Source organism: Chiloscyllium plagiosum, chromosome 21, assembly GCF_004010195.1.
Source record: "Chiloscyllium plagiosum isolate BGI_BamShark_2017 chromosome 21, ASM401019v2, whole genome shotgun sequence".
Classification (NCBI taxonomy): domain Eukaryota; kingdom Metazoa; phylum Chordata; class Chondrichthyes; order Orectolobiformes; family Hemiscylliidae; genus Chiloscyllium; species Chiloscyllium plagiosum.
Genome location: NC_057730.1, coordinates 58,539,270 through 58,559,495, shown reverse-complemented (window position 1 = coordinate 58,559,495; position 20,226 = coordinate 58,539,270). Strand labels below are relative to the sequence as shown.

Sequence of the window (20,226 nt, the reverse complement as noted above, 5' to 3'; positions counted from 1 at the left end):
ACTCCCTTAAATAAAGGTTAAGAATCAATCTAAATGAGGTGTTGAAGCTCTGGTAGATAACTGTAAACTAATTCCTCTGTATTATAGCAAGGTATATCGGGATAATTTCAGCAAGCACTTCTTAATTGAAAAGGTAGTCAAATTGTTTGGTATTACAAAATGCGAGCATTGCTAAAAAATACACAGTTTACTGGAGCTTTTTGCCTGAACACTCATCAGGACAAGTCAACAGGAAAGCCAATATTCATACTGCACGAGAGGAGAGTGCTGAATGGTTGAAACTTTATTGCTGGAACAGCACAGCAGGTCAGGCAGCATCCAGGGAACAGGAGATTCGACGTTTCGGGCACAGGCCCTTCTTCAGGAATGAGCAGAGAGTGTTCAGCAGGAGAAGATAAAAGGTAGGGAGGAGGGACTTGGAGGAGGGGCGTTGGAAATGTGATAGGTGGAAAGAGGTCAAGGTGAGGGTGATAGGTCGGAGTAGGATGGAGGCGGAGAGGTCAAGAAGAAGACTGCAGGTCAGGAAGGCGGTGCCGGGCTGAGCTGAAGGGCCTGTTTCCACACTGTAGGGATTCTATGATTCTATCCTCTCAAGTGGAGGGAGAAGATACCATAGCACAATTTTAAAGAATAGTAAGGGAGTTAACCCTGGAGTCCTGACCAATCAACATTGCAAAAGCAGGTCACTTGGCAACTATCATATTGCTGTTTGTGGGAGCTTATTGTGCCCTGTTTCATTGGCTGAGTAAAAAAAATTTCATTGACCGTAATGAGCCTTGCTGAGGTTCATACAAATGTGACTTTCTTTCTTTATGTATTCTATTTATTCATTAACAACTTCACTGAGGGGTGGCACTACAAACAATCCATCTCTACCTTAATGATATTGTTGCATTACCTTGTAAGATTGACACCCAAATCTTCCCATCGCAGATATAAAGGTCTTTCTTGAAAACATCAAACCAGAGACGGCTGGCTTCAGTCTCAGTGCAGGGTGGGTGGCTTCCAATTGTCACCTTCATGTCTGTTTCTGATTTCAACACAAGAGGAGATCAACAACGTTCGTATTTACCAGAGACGAGTCATTGAGTTAGACACTGTGTGGCTTCACTATGGCTAGGAGAAAGTGAGGTCTGCAGATGCTGGAGATCAGAGCTGAAAATTTCATTTCCCCTCCTCCCACCTTGTCTCAGTCAAATCCATCGAACTCAGCACCGCCTTCCTAACCTGCAATCTTCTTCCCGACCTCTCCGCCCCCACCCCAGTCTGGCCTATCACCCTCACCTTGACCTCTTTCCACCTATCACATTTCCGACGCCCCTCCCCCAAGTCCCTCCTCCCTACCTTTTATCTTAGCCTGCTGGACAAACTTTCCTCATTCCTGAAGAAGGGTTTATGCCCGAAACGTCGATTCTCCTGTTCCCTGGATGCTGCCTGACCTGCTGCGCTTTTCCAGCAACACATTCCAATCCAGTGAGGGAAGTTGGAAGATTTAAGCTGCTATCTTTTTGACGAGAGCCTACTAAGTGAAGGCCTGTCTGTCCTCTAATGTAGACATAGAAGAGCCAATGGCACTATTTTTAATAAGAGTTATAGATACATAGAAAACACAGTAAGATTTCATGCACAGAAGGTAGTCGTCTGGCACATTATGTCCATACCAGTCGATGAATACCTCGTCACACTAATCCCACTCTCCAAATTTTGATTCCTAAACCCATTGACTGTTCCACCGCATGTTTTAATGTGATTATGGTTTTTGCCTGTATTACCCTTTGAACTCGTGGGTTCCAGAACCTCACCACTGATGAGAAAGTTGTTCCAGGTGTCATAGTCAATATTTTTTCAATAATTAGTACAGCATTTCTTTTTGTGGGAGCTTGCTACATGTAAATTGCCTGCTATGTGTCAACACTGACTGTACTTCCAAAGTACTTTATTGGCTGTAAAGCATTTTGGATCTTTCTGTGGCCATAACAGTTACTATATAAATGCAATTTAATTTTAATAACTCAATAGTTACTCATAGAAATCTAATGTTATATCACTGGGATGCTTTTTTGCCATTATTATGGCAATAATGTTTTTTTCAAATTTAAAAAAAAGTTATGATATTTCAGCTACTTTAATCCCATGTGTATCACTGATGATTTGTATTTACTCTGTGGAAATTTTAATTGAGTAGAAGATTTTACTGCATTTTACTTTCTGATTTGCTGTTTGAGAATACTTCAGTGTAATTGGCTGCCAACTCCCTGCGGTGATATCACTGTTACTGTATGCCTAGTGTTTGTCTTGATCTTGCACATATCAAGAAAGGGAAACTTCATGCCTCAGAGATCACTAGATAGCAGAAAATCCCTTTAATACTTCAAAGTACTCTTTTGGTATGATCCTAGATATTGAATATTGTTAGATATTATTACTGGAGCGAATCATAGATTTACATTTAAATAGTTCCCATTTCTGTCTTTGTTCACTCCTTTCCTCAGCAATATTTTGTGTTTGATTTTGTCTACTTTCTGTGGTTTTATTTACCCTAATGAAGAAGAGCATATCTTCTCAACATCACAACTATTGATCTCACCCTGCTTGGCTGTTGTATGGAACCCCCTACGTGTTAACCCCTTAAAGCCAAATACATAACAATATTGTCAAATTTGATGGAATTTTAATGCATTTACTTTAGGGGAAATTTGGCATGTTAATATGCTGCAGTTTTTCTTATCTGCGATGTTTTGTGTTATGTTGCTGAAAATATTACTGATGAAATACTTAGCAGTTGTAGTAAAATCATGCGTATACTTAGGATGAAGAAGATTATGAGTACCACATATGCTTGGTCCAGTTCTTGTTGGATTCATTTGGATATCAAAGTTGAAACTTTATTGCTGGAACAGCACAGCAGGTCAGGCAGCATCCAGGGAACAGGAGATTCGACGTTTCGGGCACAGGCCCTTCTTCAGGAATGAGCAGAGAGTGTTCAGCAGGAGAAGATAAAAGGTAGGGAGGAGGGACTTGGAGGAGGGGCGTTGGAAATGTGATAGGTGGAAAGAGGTCAAGACCTCTTTCCACCTATCACATTTCCAACGCCCCTCCTCCAAGTCCCTCCTCCCTACCTTTTATCTTCTCCTGCTGAACACTCTCTGCTCATTCCTGAAGAAGGGCCTGTGCCCGAAACGTCGAATCTCCTGTTCCCTGGATGCTGCCTGACCTGCTGTGCTGTTCCAGCAATAAAGTTTCAACTTTGATCTCCAGCATCTGCAGACCTCACTTTCTCCCTGCTGAATGGTTAGCAAGTGAACTCTGATTGGAATGAAAATCAGACTCAAACTGCTTGGTATAAAACTTAAACAAAGTTTGGTGTTAACTATTAATCAGAATTAATGGGTACATTCTCTATGGCAATGCCTCTACCAAACTGCCAAACCCCAATCACTGCGCTCCTCTCATGCAATGTAAGCTTTGTTTTCACCCTTGAAGCGGTATTTTTATAAAAGGTCCTGATGAGAGCCAGATAAACATTTGGGCAAAATATGTCATTTTCAACAATGCTGAAGAATGGGTCAGGACTCTGTCCATAAAGCCATTGAAGTGATATTAGTTGAACGATCCAAAACTGAGGTTAATAAGTTTTTTGTCCAATAAAGGTATAAATAGTTACAGAACTAAGGCACGTGGATGGACTTAGGAAATAGGCCAGCTTGTGGTTCCACAGGTCAGCGCAACATCGAGGGCAAAAGAGCCTGTTCTGCCCTGTAATGTTCTATGTTCTAGCTTTGACCTAACCTAAACTCAAGGGGCTGAATATCTTACTCAGGGGACCTACTCCTGTATATTCCCAGTGTAAAAAATTAACTCTGTTGAACATTTAGACTTCTGGTGTAAGAAAAAGATCAACTACCCAAATAATGGCCTAATACTGCAGTAGACAAAAATCAATACTGTTGTCCTGAACCAATCATCTAGTATTCAACCCTTGATCTAATGTGCAAAATTATTTTCAATTACAAAACATGAGGCAGTACAATTGTCTGGTGTTCTATGTGAACTCTTTCACAGACTGGCAAAATAATCATGAGGTGTTGAACAGAGACCAGAGATTGAGTGCTTCCTCTGAGGAGGGAAATATCATAATTAATCACCCTGGGTCACTAGGCTTAAGAATACCCGAGCATCTTCAACTTTTCATGACACTCCCCTTTTCTGAGGATAACTGGCAAACTGAAGCACAGTAACATTTTGCATAAAATCCCATACAAAGGAAATAAAACTATCTGTGTCAGTTTTCCATTCCTTAGGGACAGTGTGATATGGTAATTTTCCAGTCATGGGACCAAGTACGTGAGAATGTTGCTGGAACATAGACCTTGCAGATCTCTGCCCATGCTTCCATAGACATTTCTGGATCCCTGAAGTAAGGAAAACTACCCAAATGTTTATTTTTTAACAAAATGTGAATGCTGTACAGCAAATTTTAATGTAAAATAGTTCATGATTTTTCAAAAGTATTGAATTTATGAAAGATGATCTTAGACTTCAAAAAACCTTATATTATAAATCCAACCTCTGGGAATTCAAACAGGATAAATTATAAAGACCCTCAGGTGAAGTTCAAATAGAAACCTCAATGGAGAAAGGACATTCAGTACATGACAATTATTCAAAGTCACAGTCCAGTTATATAATATTCTGAATGGGGAGACTGCCAGCCTTAGGATTGCTTCAAGTTTCCCCAGAGACACAGCCTTGCATTCTGTGTCATGCTATTATTCTCTACAGCTGAAAATGTGTTGCTGGAAAAGCGCAGCAGGTCAGGCAGCATCCAAGGAGCAGGAGAATCGACGTTTCGGGCATGAGCCCTTCTTCAGGAAGGCTGCCTGACCTGCTGCGCTTTTCCAGCAACACATTTTCAGCTCTGATCTCCAGCATCTACAATCCTCACTTTTTCCTATTATTCTCTACAGCACATAATTTTCATTCTAAGCTGTCTTACTTTTAATGTTTAACTCCTTACATTCCATGACATCTGTATTGTTTAATTTAGTTGTAAAATGTCTAATTACTCTGAATACATTTCATTTATAATTTCAGCATGTCACATCTCATTTTCTCTATTTTTCTGAGACGGTCAAGAAGGCATGGCAACAACTCTTCCTCAGATAGCTCAGGAAATTTGGCATGTCCATAAGGACCCTCACCAACTTTCACAGGTGCACCACTGAAAGCATACTGACCACGCGCACAACAACCTGGTACGATAACTGCTCTGCCCAGTAAGAAAATACAGAAAGTTGTGTGTGTGCACAGTCCAGACCATTACAGAAGCCAGCTTTCCATCCATGGACTCCATTTACATGGCTTGCTGCCATGGAAAGACTGCCAACACTATCAAAGATCCATTGCACCAGTAATGATAGAACATAGAACATTACAGCACAGTACAGGCCCTTCGGCGCTCGATGTTGCACCGACCTGTGGAACCAATCTGAAACCCATGTATCCTACACTATTCCATTTTCATCCATATGTCTATCCAATGACTATTTAACTGCCCTTAAATTTGGTGAGTCTACTACTGTTGCAGGCAATGCGTTCCACGCCCCTACTACTCTCTGAATAAAGAAACTACCTCTGACGTCTATCCTATATCTATCACCCCTCAGTTTAAAGCTATGTCCCCTCGTGCTAGCTATCACCATCTGAAGAAAAAGGCTCTCACGATCCACCCTATCTAACTCTCTGATTATCTGATATGTCTCAATTAAGTCACCTCACAACCTTCTTCTCTCGAATGAAAACAGCCTCAAGTCCCTCAGCCTTTCCTCGTAAGACCTTCCCTTCATACCAGGCAATATCCTAGTAAATCTCCTCTGAACCCTCTCCAAAGCTTCTACATCCTTCCTATAATGTGGTGACCAGAACTGTACGCAATACTCCAAGTGCTGCTGCACCAGAGTTTTGTACAGCTGCAGCATGACATCATGGCTTCAAAACTCAATCCCTCTACCAATAAAAGCAAACACACCGTATGCCTTCTTAACAATCCTATCAACCTGGGTGACAACTTTCAGGGATCTATGTACATGGACATCAAGATCTCTCTGTTCATCTACACTAGCAAGAATCTTATCATTAACCCAGTGCTCTTTATTCCTGTTGCTCCTTCCAAAGTGAACTGCCTCACACTTTTCCACACTAAACTCCATTTGCCACCTCTCAGCCCATCTCTGCAGCTTATCTATGTCCCTCTGTAACCTGCAACATTCTTCAGCACTATCCACAACTCCACCGACCTTAGTGTATAACGCGAATTCACTAACCCATCCTTCTATGCCCTCATCCAGGTCATTTATAAAAATGACAAACAGCATTGGCCCCAAAACAGATCCTTGCGGCACACCACTAGTAACTTAACTCCAGGATGAATATTTCCCATCAACCACCATCAGCTAGCCAAATTCTGATCCAAATACTAAATCACCCGCAATCCCATACCTCCGTATTTTGTGCAATAGCCTACTGATGGGAATCTCCTCAAACACCTTACTGAAATCCATATACACCACATCAACCACTTTACTCTCATCCACCTGTTTGGTCACCATTTCAAAGAACTCAACAAGGTTTGTGAGGCACGGCCTACCCTTCACAAAACTGTGTTGACTATCCTTAATCAACTTAATTTTTAAAATTATAAATATGATTATAAATCCTATCTCTTATAACATTTTTCAACACTTTACCCACAACTGATGTAAGGCTTACTGGTCTATAATTACCAGGGTTGTCTCCCCTTCTTGAACAATGATCTCCTAAAACACCTTCTGTCTGCAGAAGATACTGAAGCTTGAACACACGCACCAGCAGGTTCAGGAACAGCTTCTCCCCGGCCATTACTAGACTGATGAATGAATTCTTTAGCTTCAAATAATGCTGATCTTGCTAAAGTTGATCTTATCTGGCACACGTCCTGTGCATTGTTACCCGTATGCCTCTGTCTAAGCCTTTTTGATCTTACATCCTTGTTAACTGTGATCTCCTTGTACTACTCGTACACAAAGCTTTCCCTATACTTCGGTACACATGACAATAAATTAATCAATCGATCACTTTTCCTGATACATATATTAATAGGAGTTACTAACATTTCTTTCCTAGTATGATAATTAATTGTATTTATGTATTCTATTTAAAAATTAGTATGTTTTCCATAGATTGTTATTCCAGGAACAGTTTCGTAGTTTGTCAGCTTAGGCTATACCTTGACGGGTGCCACTCATCATCAAACATGGCTGACTAGGGGTCTCTCCTGATCCTTCTGCCTGTTATTGTTGCATCAGAGGATTTGCAGGTTAGCCACGTTATGAACACAATGCTGACTATCAAGGCCATGGAGTGCAACGCAAACTCACAGTTTTGGGCTGAGAGGAAGGAGCACCACCCACTGTACCACATGACCATGCTACAGAACAATGTAACTATTATGTTAGCATCCATGGTGAGAAAGCAAGCTAACATTTTGAGTCTAGCTGACTCTTCATCTGAGCTGATGACTCAAAATGTTAGCCTGCTTTCTGTCCATGGATGCTGCCTGATCCGCTGTGATCTCCAGCACTTTTTATTTTCAGTTCAGATTCAAGCTCTTAAGATTATGTTAGTTCTTTTTTGCAATTAGTGGTTATGTATATTTGAATTTCCCCAGTAAAATAATTTTATTTCATAGTTTGAACTGTATTCATAAAATTTCTCTTGACTACCTTGCAGCAAAATCCAAGAAATAACCAATAATAGCAGTGAAAATAACTCAATAAAACAAGCAATGACCATCTAAAAATTGATGTGGAGGAGTCGGTGTTGGACTGAGGTGGATAAAGTTAAAAATCATAGATGGTGGTGACCCAGTAGGTCTGCCCTGCTGAGCTCTGCACCAGAACCCAGACAAAGTGGTGCACTCACCCTCTCTTTATTACCCAATGTGGTAGAAATAGTTACGCTTTGATCCCTAGAGTTGTTCAGCGTTAGTTTAAAACAGTTTGGAAAATGACCAAAGGGAAGGGGCTGCGAGGATCGCAGCAAGCAAGCCAGGCCCCCTGCAACAACAGACACGCTATTGGCCTCAGTGTCGGCCTCCAAGATCGCCCCAGGGGACTTATCTATGGAACACAGTCTGATGTCAGAGTTTGTGAAACTCTGAGAGAAGAGTGATTTGTTGATGGAGGAAACCCAGACCAGGCTTGAACCGATCTCGTCATGCTGCAGAAGCATGACCAGGAGATCCAGTGTCTCGGGCAGCACATCAGGGAGGTGGAGCAACAGACCGCAACCTCCAAAACCACGACAGAGTCCTCGGCGGGTCTGGTCCAGGCTCTAGAACAGCAGGTACGGGCCTCAGTAGAGCAGGTCAACGATCTCAAAAATCGAGGCTGTCGGTAGAACATCCGCCTGGTCGGGCTGCTGGAGCGAGAGGAGAAAGGCTAGGTCATCAGCTTCTTGGAGCTATGGCTCTCGCAGTTTTTGAAGTTGGAAGTCGGGTTGGGCTGGATGCAAGTTGAACGGGCACACCGGGTCGCAGTGCGCAGGCCCAGATCGGACCAGCGCCCCCGCTCGGTCCTACTGCGACTCCAGCATTACAGAGATAAGCAAATGATGCTGAAAGCCTCTAGAGCACTGGGGAAGGATCCACAGGCTCTGAAAGACAAAGGATCACAAATTATGCTTTTCCAAGACTCTTCTGCAATTGTGATCATAAGAGGAAGGCCAATCATGAGGTAAAAAGACGGCTGAGGGACTTGAATATCCAGGAGAAAGTGAGGACTGCAGATGCTGGAGATCAGAGCTGAAAAATGTGTTGCTGGAAAAGCGCAGCAGGTCAGCACTTGAATGTTCAGTATTCCGTAAGATATCTGGCAATATTATGTTTCAGCCATGGAGGGTCCATGTTCAATTTTGACTCGCCAGAAAAGGCAAGGGATGCTTTAAAATAGATTAACTGGCTTGAATTATATGGACAATAATGTTTATTTTATTTTTCTCTGTAATTTACTTGGTTTACCTGGTTGTTGGGGGCTATTTTTAAATATATGTGGGGGTCATAATTGTTTTTTATCTTCTTCTCTCTCTTCTCTTTCCCTTCCTGTCATCCTTTGTTCTTTTTTTCTTATCATTTCCTTTTGTTTTTTCCTTCTGGTATGGAATGGGTGGGTGGGGGGGGGTCATATATTTCTGTTCTACCAGGAGTGCCTAAGGTTACAGTATGGATGGGTCGGGTTGAGTGCTTATTTTAATTTTCTTGTTATAAGATGTTTGTATTTTTTTCCTTACTTTGTGTTGTCTGGGGCTGGGACATGGCTTCAGCGAGATGGAGCTGGAGGGGTTATTGGATAGTATGAGCGCCCCCTGTGGGCAAGGGGGAAAGTCTCCTTTCATTTGTGTTATATGTTGGTTCATTGTAGGAGTAGCTGTTAGAAGTTTTGATTTGGTATTTTTGGAAATTGTATTTTTAAATTTAGACAAACTGCTTATTGTTTTTAAATCGGTCCACTATGAGGGGCGTTCTTCCTCCCGGGGGGATCACGGACTGTTTTGGACAGCTATGGCTAGCCATTCGGTTAAATGGTGCATCTGGAATGTTAAGGGGAGTCATTCATTGATTAAGAGAAAAAAGATACTTTCAAGTCTTAGAAAAGAGAAGGTCGATGTAGCCTTGCTGCAAGAAACACATGTAACTGATAAGGAGCACTTAAAGTTACAGCAGGGAGGGTTCAGACAGGTGTTTATCTCAAACTTAATTCGAAAAGTAGAGGAGTTACTATACTCATCTGGAAGACTCTCCCACTTCAGCTGTTAGACCAAATTAAGGATGAATATGGGTGGTTTATAATACGTAAAGCTTTTATTCATGGAGAGGAATATAGGATTCTGAATGTATAATGTCCCCCCGGCGCACCCCCTTAAATTTTCCAGGTTTCCAGGTTGATGGGCCTTGGAGTGTGTCATACAATTTTAGGGGGAGACTTTAACTGGACTTATGGACCCCGAGGTGGACAGGATGCCTAGGGGTCTCGTGGGTATATCCCTGCAATCCAGGCAGCTGGTGGACCTGAACAGGGAACTGGGGTTGGTGGATGTGTGGCAATGTCTTCACTCCAAAGGTAGGGATTTCATCTTTTTCTCTATTTCACAAAAGTGCTACATCAGAATTGACATGTTTTTTGTCTCATTGACTTTTTTGAATTTGGTGCTATCTTGCAGAATAGGGAACATAGCCATTTCCGATCATGCAGCAGTGCACATGGAGGTCAAGGCCGGTGGTAACGGGATAGGCTCCCGGCACTGGCATATGTACCCTTTCCTCTTGAAAGATAGTACGTTTATAGAGTATTTTTCATGGGAATTTAAAATCTTTTGGGACATTAATTAGGGTACGGCCAGTAATCCATTGGTGCTCTGGGAGACTGCCAAGGCCTATGCACGGGGTTTGATTATTTCTTACTCAGCGACTCGGAAGCGGCAGAGGGGAGAGCAGCAGCATTTGCTCGAGGTTCACCTGAAGGTAGCTGAGTTAGCATACTTTGACAGACCCGTCTGTAACCAAGTTGCAGCGGATTACAGCCCTCAGTCTCTGAACACTGCGCTCACCCAGACAACAAAGAGGGAAATCTCTTTTGCAAAACAGAGGTTATTTGAGTATGGTGATAAACCGGGTAGATACCTAGCGTACCTGGCCAGAAAGAAGAATGCCCCTCAATCTATCAGATCCACCAAAGAGTGCTAGTACTCTCACTTGTGATTCCAAAAAGATTAATGCAGCATTTAGGAAATTCTACTCTGAGCTGTACCAGCCGGAGTGCTGTGAGGACAGATTGATGAAGATGGAGCCCTATTTTAATACCCTGGACCTTCTAGGTGTAACTTCAGAGCAGGCATCCATACTGAATGCCCCCCTGACAATTCAGGAAATATAGCAAGCGGTGAGGCAGCTCCAGAGTGGTAAAGCACCCAGCCCAGATGGATTTCAAAGTGGGTTTTATAAGGAGTTTATAGACATGCTGGCTGGGCCACTCTTGGATATGTACAACTATTCATACAGTCAGGACTGCCTCCCATCCTCTCTGAGAGAAGCAAATATTTTTCTTATTCTTAAGAAAGGGAAAAACCCAAAGGATTGTACTTCGTACAAGCCCATATTATTACTGAACGTGGATTTTAAAATTCTGTCGAAAATGCTGGCGTTAAGGTTGGAGAGGTTTTTGCCCTTCATTGTAAAGGAGGACCAGACAAGTTTTATCAAGAATCGTAGGTCTACTAATAATATTAGGCGAGTATTAAACATGGTCCAGGTGTGCCAGTAAGGGTCGATTCCGGGCTTGGTAGTCTCCCTGGATGCAAAGAAAGCATTTGACCGGGTGGAGTGGCTGTACCTCTTTTATGTCCTGGAGCGGTTTGGTCTTGAAGGGGTTTTCCAGGTGGGTAGGTATAAAATCATTTGTTGAAGTCGGAGGCCATGCCTGTGGGGGGTCTTATTAGAGAACCCGATTTTGGGGGTGGAATCCTATTCCCTTTCAGGTGGTCACAGGGAGGTTTCCTGTTTTTGGCATTTTTATCACCTCGGTCTTCGATCAGTTATATAAAGGTAATTTTGTCCTGTTGCTAGAAAAGATAGGGAAGGACCTTCGGCGCTAGGAGGATCTTCTGATATTGTGGTTGGCTAGAATAGTTCTGGTCAAAATGAATGTTCTTCCTTGTTTATTATGTCCCATGTGAATGCTCCCCTTGATGCTGCCTAGGCAAGCACTTCGGAGGCTTTACAGTTGGCTTGAATCTTTCATCTGGCATCATGGGTGGCCTTTTACTAAGCTGGACAAACTGCAGCTTTCACAGGGGATAGGAGGTGTGGATTTCCCGGACTCTAAGACATTTCAGTTGAGTTCCTTATTATCCTCTGTGGCTGACTGGGCCTGCCAGGACCCGCGATCAATCTGGTTGGACATCAAGGCCACCCAGGCAAAATGCCCCCTCATCAATTTATTGTTTATGGACAAGGTGAGGAATGTTATGGACCACTGCAAAAACCCCAATTGTCCTTAACACAGTTAAAGCATAGAGAATGATGCAGCAAAGTGAGGGCAACTTACAAAAAACTTCCCCTTTCACACCCAGGGTGGGAATGTTAGGATTCCGGCCGGGGTCAATGGACACTGGCTTTAAGGTCTGGGAGTTTAGAGGAGTCTCCTGTTTGGGAGATTTATTTGACGGGGAGGTAATGATGTCTTTTGAGTAGCTGAGTCAGAAATATGAGCTATCCAGGAGGGACATCTTTCATTACTTTCAGATTAGGGACTTTATACAGAAAAAGACTACATTGATGGTTAGTATATGGAGAGGAGAGTGCTCCGGTCTGTGGGCGCTCTCTTGGTCAGTACCCGCTATCATTTGTTAGGAAGTAATATTTCGAAGGACATTGAGCGGCTATGTGGAATCTGGACTCGGGAATTGGGAGTGGAAATCTCGTCAGAGGTGTGGGAGGATATTTGGGAGAGTGTAAGGAAGATTTTGATTTGTAACAGGATGTAGGCTATGCAACTGAAGGTACTCCACAGGGCTCTTGGGCACCGGAGCAGCTTGTGAAATTTAAGACAGGAGTGTCCCCAAATGTAAAACAGATGTTGGTACTCTTACTTGTTGCTTGTGGTCATGCCACAAGTTTTGTAGGTATTGGGGCGCTATGGAGAGTGTTCTGGAAGGGGTCTTGGGAACTGAGGTTAAGTTGAATCTGGTGTCCCTCCTCTTTAGTTTGCCAAATCTTCCCTCTTTGGATGTGCATGGGAAGAAACTGTCTAATATTCTTTCATTCTATACGAGAAAGAATATTCTAATGAGCTGGATGTCGGAGAATCTCCCAGGACTTTCAGGCTGGCATAGATTAGTTTGGAGCACATCCCCTGGACTTGCTTACAAGTATGGTGCACCAGAAAACGGAACTGTTTTATAGGACATGGTGGCCCTTTCTGAATTATATAGACACAGACTTGTCAGCGGTATTGATCAAGGCCTTTATGTAGCCATGAGGGCTGTGTGTCTGGTGGGGACTCCTGGGGGGAAGAATCCTGAGCAAATATGGGTTTGCTTACTAATGCTCTTGGTGGTAGGGAGCTTTGATGGATTGTGCTGACTGTAGTAACTTAACTGAATATAACTTAATTTACCTTAGTTTAACTTGGTTTCATTTAATTTTTCTTTCTTAGTTATTCATTGAATTGTAGTTTTGTAGGTTCTTTTCTTCCTCAGTGGTTTGTGGGGTAGAGTAGTAGTTTGTTTTCGGTTATCGACATTATATTATGAGGTCGTTACACTATTTTATAGTGATTTTGTAATTTTGTAAAAAATTTAAAATCGTTTTTCTCAATAAAAATATTTACAAAACAAAAGCACACAACACCAAGTTATAGTCCAACAGGTATATTTGGAAGCATTTTAGTTGCATGACACTAGTCTTTTGCTATAAATTCTGTATCTTATGATCCTGGTCCACAACCACCTGATGAAGGAGCAGCCCTCCGAAAGCTAGTGCTTCCAAATAAACCTGTTGCACTATAACCTGGTGTTGTGTGATCTTTAACTTCATCTAAAATTGTATTGATTTGTTGAATTGCTAAACATTTGCAGCATTCATGATAATAGGATACATCAGACATTGAAATATAAAAACAATAATGGACAGATGCTAAGTTAACTGTTAAATCTAGACATTGCTACAAATAGTCACTTAGTGATAAAGAATTTGTGTATTGCTGAAAAGAGAGACATGCTGTCAAAGCTTTCCATCTTGCAGTATCCAGCACTGAATCACAAAAATACAAAATCTACCCTTTTTTTTGTTTACTCATTCAAGGGAGGAAGGCTTCACTGGCTGAGCCAGCATTTATTGTTTATGGCTACTTGCCCTTGATAAGGTGATGGTGAGCTGCCTTCTTGAACCACTGCAGCCCATTTAGTATGGGTGGACCCACAATGCCTTTAGGTAGGGACTTTCAGGATTTTGATGCAGCAACACTGAAGGAACTGAGATATATTTTGTCAGGATGCTGTGTGGTTTGGAGGGGTAGTGCCTCGGTGTCCTGTTGCCTTTGTCCATCTAGATGGAAGTGGTCATGGGTTTGGAAGGCACTATCTAAGGATCATTTGTGAATTTCTGCAGTGCACTGCTGCTACTGAGCTTCAATAGTAGAGGAAATAGATGTTTGTGGATGTGGTGACAATTAAAGGGGCTGCTTTGTCCTTGCTGGTATCAAAATTCTTGGATGTTTCTGGAGCTGCACTCATCCAGGCAAGTGGGCAATATCATGAATCCTCTTGCAACGATGCCTGCCTTGAAGAAGTTTTCCTCCTCCCTCTACAAGAATCTCAGGGAGTCCCTCTCCCACTGCAACTCCCAGATATGCTACCTTCTCCCCACCCCCACCCTCCTCTAGCTTATCTCTCCATGCTTCAGGCTCACTGCCTTTATTCCTGGTGAAGGGCTTTTGCCCGAAACGTCGATTTCGAAGCTCCTTGGATGCTGCCTGAACTGCTGTGCTCTTCCAGCAACACTAATCCAGATATTCCATCACATCCCATAAAGTATGGAACCAGTTCCCTGAGTATTCTCTGGATAGTATTGAAACTGATATTTAGAATGAACGATGTAAGAACTTGTATTTAAAGATTCCCATTTGTGACTTTAGATATCCTAAAGGGCTTTACAGCTAACCACACACTGTTTGAAGTATAGCTGCTATTGGGACATAGGGAATGAGGCAGTCAACTTGCACACTGCAAGGTTCCAAACAATTGTGAGATAATGGCCAGATAATAGCGTTTGAATGACGTCAATCAAAAGATGAATATCAGCCAGGAGATGAACATTTCAAACTACAAATATGAACAATATGTCTGCATAATATTAAATTACCCAAAAGGTGAAAATAAATGCTATACCTGTAACTTAAAGTCTGATTTTTTTAGTTGGATGTAACTAGCTAGGCCAGCAATTGTTGCCCATCCCTAATTACTCAGATGGCAATTAGGAGCCAATCACATTGCTGTGGGTCTGGAGTCACATGTAGGGCCAGACCAGATCAGTAGGCGAGATTTTGATTCCAGGTACTTACTGCATTCAATTTTCACCAAATGTCATGAAGGAATTTGAATCCATGTCCAAAACATTAGTCTGGGATTTTGGAATTTTCATCCAGTGACATTTCTTGAAGAGGTGGCGGTGGCAATGGTTATCAAATACACGTTTCTTAATCTCAAGATTGATCTAAACAATGATAAGGATATTACCTGGTAACCTCTCCAGAAAGACTGAATTATAAGTGCAGCTTCATCTTCTGACAATAAGAGAGACAGAGGGATTGGCGGTCTAGGACTGAAAGAAAATTAAGATGATTGTTGATATATGCTTATGCTTAACTGTTATGTAATTTTTCCCTGACATGATGGTAACAATTCAGGCAGAACAGAATGAAGAGAACTAGACAGAAACAAAATACTGATACAGACTAATTTAAGACTTGGCTGCATCAGGACTAATTAAAGAGGAATCACTAATAACAGAAATAAATTACTGTCAAGAATCTAGGAAACCTGCTATTAACTCAATATTTCTGTGTAACCTAACATTTATGAATTTTTGAAGTAAAGCCATTGAGACATAACGACAGACCAACATAATCTTTTACAATGAAACAAAACAATCAAAGATCACACGATGGAAGCGTTCGACAAGTCCGTTAACTGACACACTTGATTTTCCTCATTATAACAAAAAAATGAAATTATTAAGCAGAGATATATTATCAGGTAATCAGTAGCATTTTTGGGAGCAGTTCCAATTAAAAAAACCTCACTCTTCCCTTCATTTGATACCAATTCAGTTTATAAAGGCAGAAATTAAAAACAATTGTTCAACAGAATGAGGCCCATGAAGCTTTAGTGGTGCAGTGATATTTCATAAGAATATAAGAAATAGGAGCAGGAGTAGGCCATCTGGCCTGTTGAGCCTGCTCTGCTACTCAATAAGATCATGGTTGATCTTTTTGTAGACTTGGATCCATTTATCACTCCACTCACCATAATCCTTAATTCCCTTACTGTTCAAAAATCAATGTTTGCCTTAAAAGCATTTAACAAGGTAGCCTCAACTACCTTGAAGAAATTCCTCTTCAACTCAGCCCTAAATCTGCTTCCTCTTATTTTGAGGCTATGCCCCCCAGTTCTAGATTTTCTCGCAAGTGGAACCAACCTGCCTGATTCTATCTTGTTTATTTCCTTCATAACTTTATATATTTCTATAAGATTCCCCCCTTCCCCCCCTCCCCATTTATTCTAAATTCCAATTAGTATAGTCCCTGTCTACTCAATCTCTACCTCACAAGCTACCCCTCTCAATTCTGGAATCAACCCATCGAACCTCCTCTGCATCTGCTACAGTGCTAATACATCCTTTCTCAAATGAGACCAAACTGTACAGAGGACTCCAGGTGTGGCCTCACCAGTGCGCTATACAGCTGTAGCATACATCCCTGTTTTTAAACTCCATCACTCTAGCGATGAACGATAATATTCCATTTACTTTCATAATTACTTGTTGTATTTGCAAACCAATTTTTTATGATTCATGCACAAGGACACCCAGGACCCTCTGCACAGGAGTATGCTACAGTTTTTCAGTATTTAAATAATAGTCCATTTTGCTTGTTATTCCTCATAAAGTGGATGACCTCACATTTACATACATTGTACTCCATCTGCCAGATTCGTGCCCATTCACTTAACTTATCTATATCCCTCTATAGACTTTCAGTGCCCTCTGCACACTTTGCTCTACCACTCATCTTAGTGTCATCTGTGAACTTTGATACATTACGCGTGATTTCCAATTCTAGATCATCTATGTAAATTGTAAACAATTGCAGTCCCAACACTGTCCCTAAGGCACACACACTAGCCACTGATCGCCAACCAGGAAAACACCCATTTATCCCCACTCTTTGTTTTCTGTTAGTCAACCAATCTTCTTTCCATGCTAATACATCACCTGTAACTCCATGCACCTTTATCTTATGCTGCAGCCATTTGTGCGGGATCTTGTCAAATGCCTTCTGGAAATCCAAATTCACCGTATTGGAATTGGTACTGGGTAACGAACTCGGCCAGATATTAGATATGGAGGTAGGTGAGCACTTTGGTGATAGTGACCACTAATCGGTTACGTTTAGTTTAGTGATGGATAGGCGTAGGTATATACCATAGGGCAAGAGTTATAGCTAGGGAAAAGGCAATTGTGATGCGATTAGGCAAGGTTTAGGATGCATAGGCTGGGGAAGGAAACTACAGGATATGGGCATAATTGAAATGTGGAGCTTATTCAAGGACCAGCGACTGCATTTCCTTGTTAAGTATGTACCTATCAGACAGGGAGGAAGTTATCGAATGAGGATGCCATGGTTTACTAAGGAAGTTGAATCTTTTGTCAAGCGGAAGAAGGAGGCTTACATTGGGATGAGATGTGAAGGCTCAGTTAGGGTGCTTAAGTGTTACAAGGTAGGACCTAAAGGGAGAGCTAAGAAGAGCCAGGAGGGAAGGTGAGAAGTCGTTGGCAGGTAGGATCAAGGAAAAGCCTAAAGTTTTCTACAGGTTGTCAGGAATAAAAGAATGACAAGATCAAGATTAGGGCCTGTCAAGGACAGTAGTGGGAAGTTGTATGTGGAGTCCAGAGAGATAGGAAAGGCGCTAAATGAATATTTTTTTGACAGTATTCATACAGGAAAAAGACAATGTTGTCAAGGAGAATACTGAGATACAGGATATTAGACTAGAGTACAGTAGATTCCCTACAGTGTGGAAACAGGCCCATCAGCCCAACAAGTCCAGACTGATCTTCACTGATGGTACCACACAGGTACAGAAGGCCATGGGATTTGGCTCCATTTTTATCCCTCAGGTGCGGGAATCTTCAACTGCAGTCTGGTCATCAAGGCAGTAACTAAGCAACCAGCAGCATTCATAAAAAGGAAGGGATTCCACCCCTTCAACGTTCAGCTAATATATGACTCTAAAAATGCCTCTCGCAGTTGCATGCATGCTATTCTGGGATGTGCCATAACATTTTTATCATCACCAAGTACTAACCTGTTTCTGGCACTGGTGAGAATGTGCAGATGGCTGTTTGGGTACATCGGATCTCCACCACTTCCTCTAGCAGCCATTCCACACATGCATCACCTTCTGTGTGAAAACATTGCTCCTTAGGTCTCTTCTATATCTTTCCCCTCTCACCCTAAATATGTGGCTCAGTGGTTAGCACTGCTGCCTCACAGACCAGGGTCCCAGGTTCGATTCCAGCCTCGGGCAACTGTCTGTGTGGAGTTTGTACATTCTCCCCGTGTCTGCGTGGGTTTCCTCCCACAAACCAAAGATGTGCAAGTGAGGTGAATTGGCCATGCTAAATTGCCCATAGTGTTAGGTGCATTAGTCAGAGGGGAAATGGGTCTGGGTGGGTTACTCTTCGGAGGTCGGTGTGGACTGGTTGGACCAAAGGGCCTGTTTCCACACTGTAGAGAATCTAATCTAATCTAATCGATGCTCTCTAGTTCTGGACTCCCCCATCCCAGGGAAAAGACATTGACTATTTACCCTATGCATGGCCCTCATGATTTTATAAACCTCTATAAGGTCACCCCTCAGCTTCCAACGCTCCAGGGAAAGCAGTCCCAGACTGTTCAACCTCTCCCTATAGCTCAAATCATCTAACCCTGGCAACATACTTGTAAATCTTTTCTGAACCCTTTCAAGTTTCACAACATCCTTCTGATAGCAAGGATACCTGAATTGCACACAATATTCCAAAAGTGGCCTAACCAATGTTCTGCACAGCCACATGACCTCACGACTCCTGTACTTAATACTCTGGCCAATAATGGAAAGCATACTGAATGCCTTCTTCACTGTCCTATCTACCTGCGACTCTACTTTCAAGGAGCTATGAACTGCACTCAAAGGTCTTTTTGTTCAGCAACACTCTGTAGGACCTTACCATTAAGTGTATGAGTCCTGCTAAGATTTGCTTTCCCAAAATGCAGCACCTCGCATTTATCTAAATTAAACTCTATTTGCCACTTGGTAAAAACAAGGACTGCAGATGCTGAAAACCAGATTCTAGATTAGAGTGGTGCTGGAAAAGCATGGGGGTGGGGATGAAGGTGATAGGTCAGAGAGGAGGGTGGAGTGGATTGGTGGAAAGGAAGATAGGCAGGTAGGGACAAGTCATGGGGACAGTGCTGAGCTGGAAGTTTGGAACTGGGGTGAGGTGGGGGAAGGGGAAATGAGGAAACCGGTGAGGGCTTTTGCCCGAAATGTCGATTTTCCTGCTCCTCGGATCCTGCCTGAACTGCTGTGCTTTTCCAGCACCACTCTAATCTAGAATCTATTTGCCACTTCTCAGCTCATTGGCCCATCTGATCAAGATCCCATTGGAATCTGAGGTAACCTTTATCGCTGCCCACTACACCTCCAATTTTGGTGTCATTTGCAAACTTACTAACTGTACCTCTTATGGTGACATCCAAATCATTTATATAAATGACAAAAAATAGTAGATCCAGCACCGATCCTTGTGGCACTCCGCTGGTCACAGGCCTCCAGTCTGAAAAACAACCCTCCACCACCACCCTCTGTCTTCTACCTTCGAGCCAGTTCTGTATCCAAACAGCCAGTTCTTCCTGTATTCCATGAGATCTAACCTTGCTAACCAGTCTCCCATGGGGAAACTTGTTGAATGCCTTGCTGAAGTCCATATAGATCACGTCAACTGCTCTGCCCACATAAATCCTCTTTGTTATTTCTTCAAAAAACTCCATCAAGTTTGTGAGATATGATTTCCCACACACAAAGCCATGTTGACTATCCCTAATCAGTCCTTGCCTTTACAAATACATGTATATCCTGTCCTTCAGGATTCCCTCCAACAACTTGCCCACCACTGATGTCTGGCTCACTGGTCTATAGTTCCCTGGCTTGTCCTTACCACCTTTCTTAAATAGTGGCATCACGTTAGCCAACCTCCAGTCTGAGGCATCTCACCTGTGACTATCGATGTTACAAATATCTCAGCAAGAGGCCCAGCAATCACCATTTAGACTCAAAACATTAGCTTGCTATTTATCCATTTAGTTTGTACTG

At 42.3% G+C, this 20,226-nt stretch overlaps 1 protein-coding gene across 6 annotated transcripts in view; it reads right to left on the bottom strand.

The window, feature by feature from the left end:
* Nucleotides 1–20,226, bottom strand: part of iqck (IQ motif containing K) — a 100,219-nt gene that overhangs the window by 31,366 nt on the left and 48,627 nt on the right. For 5 of the 6 annotated variants that reach the window (XM_043712177.1, XM_043712178.1, XM_043712179.1 and 2 more), the window contains one exon: nucleotides 15,328–15,412. In XM_043712177.1, the coding sequence (XP_043568112.1) occupies nucleotides 15,328–15,412 (85 nt within the window). Of the gene's footprint in view, nucleotides 1–7,705; nucleotides 8,458–15,327; nucleotides 15,413–20,226 lie in introns of those variants that run through there. The other variant, XM_043712180.1, reaches the window with a different exon arrangement.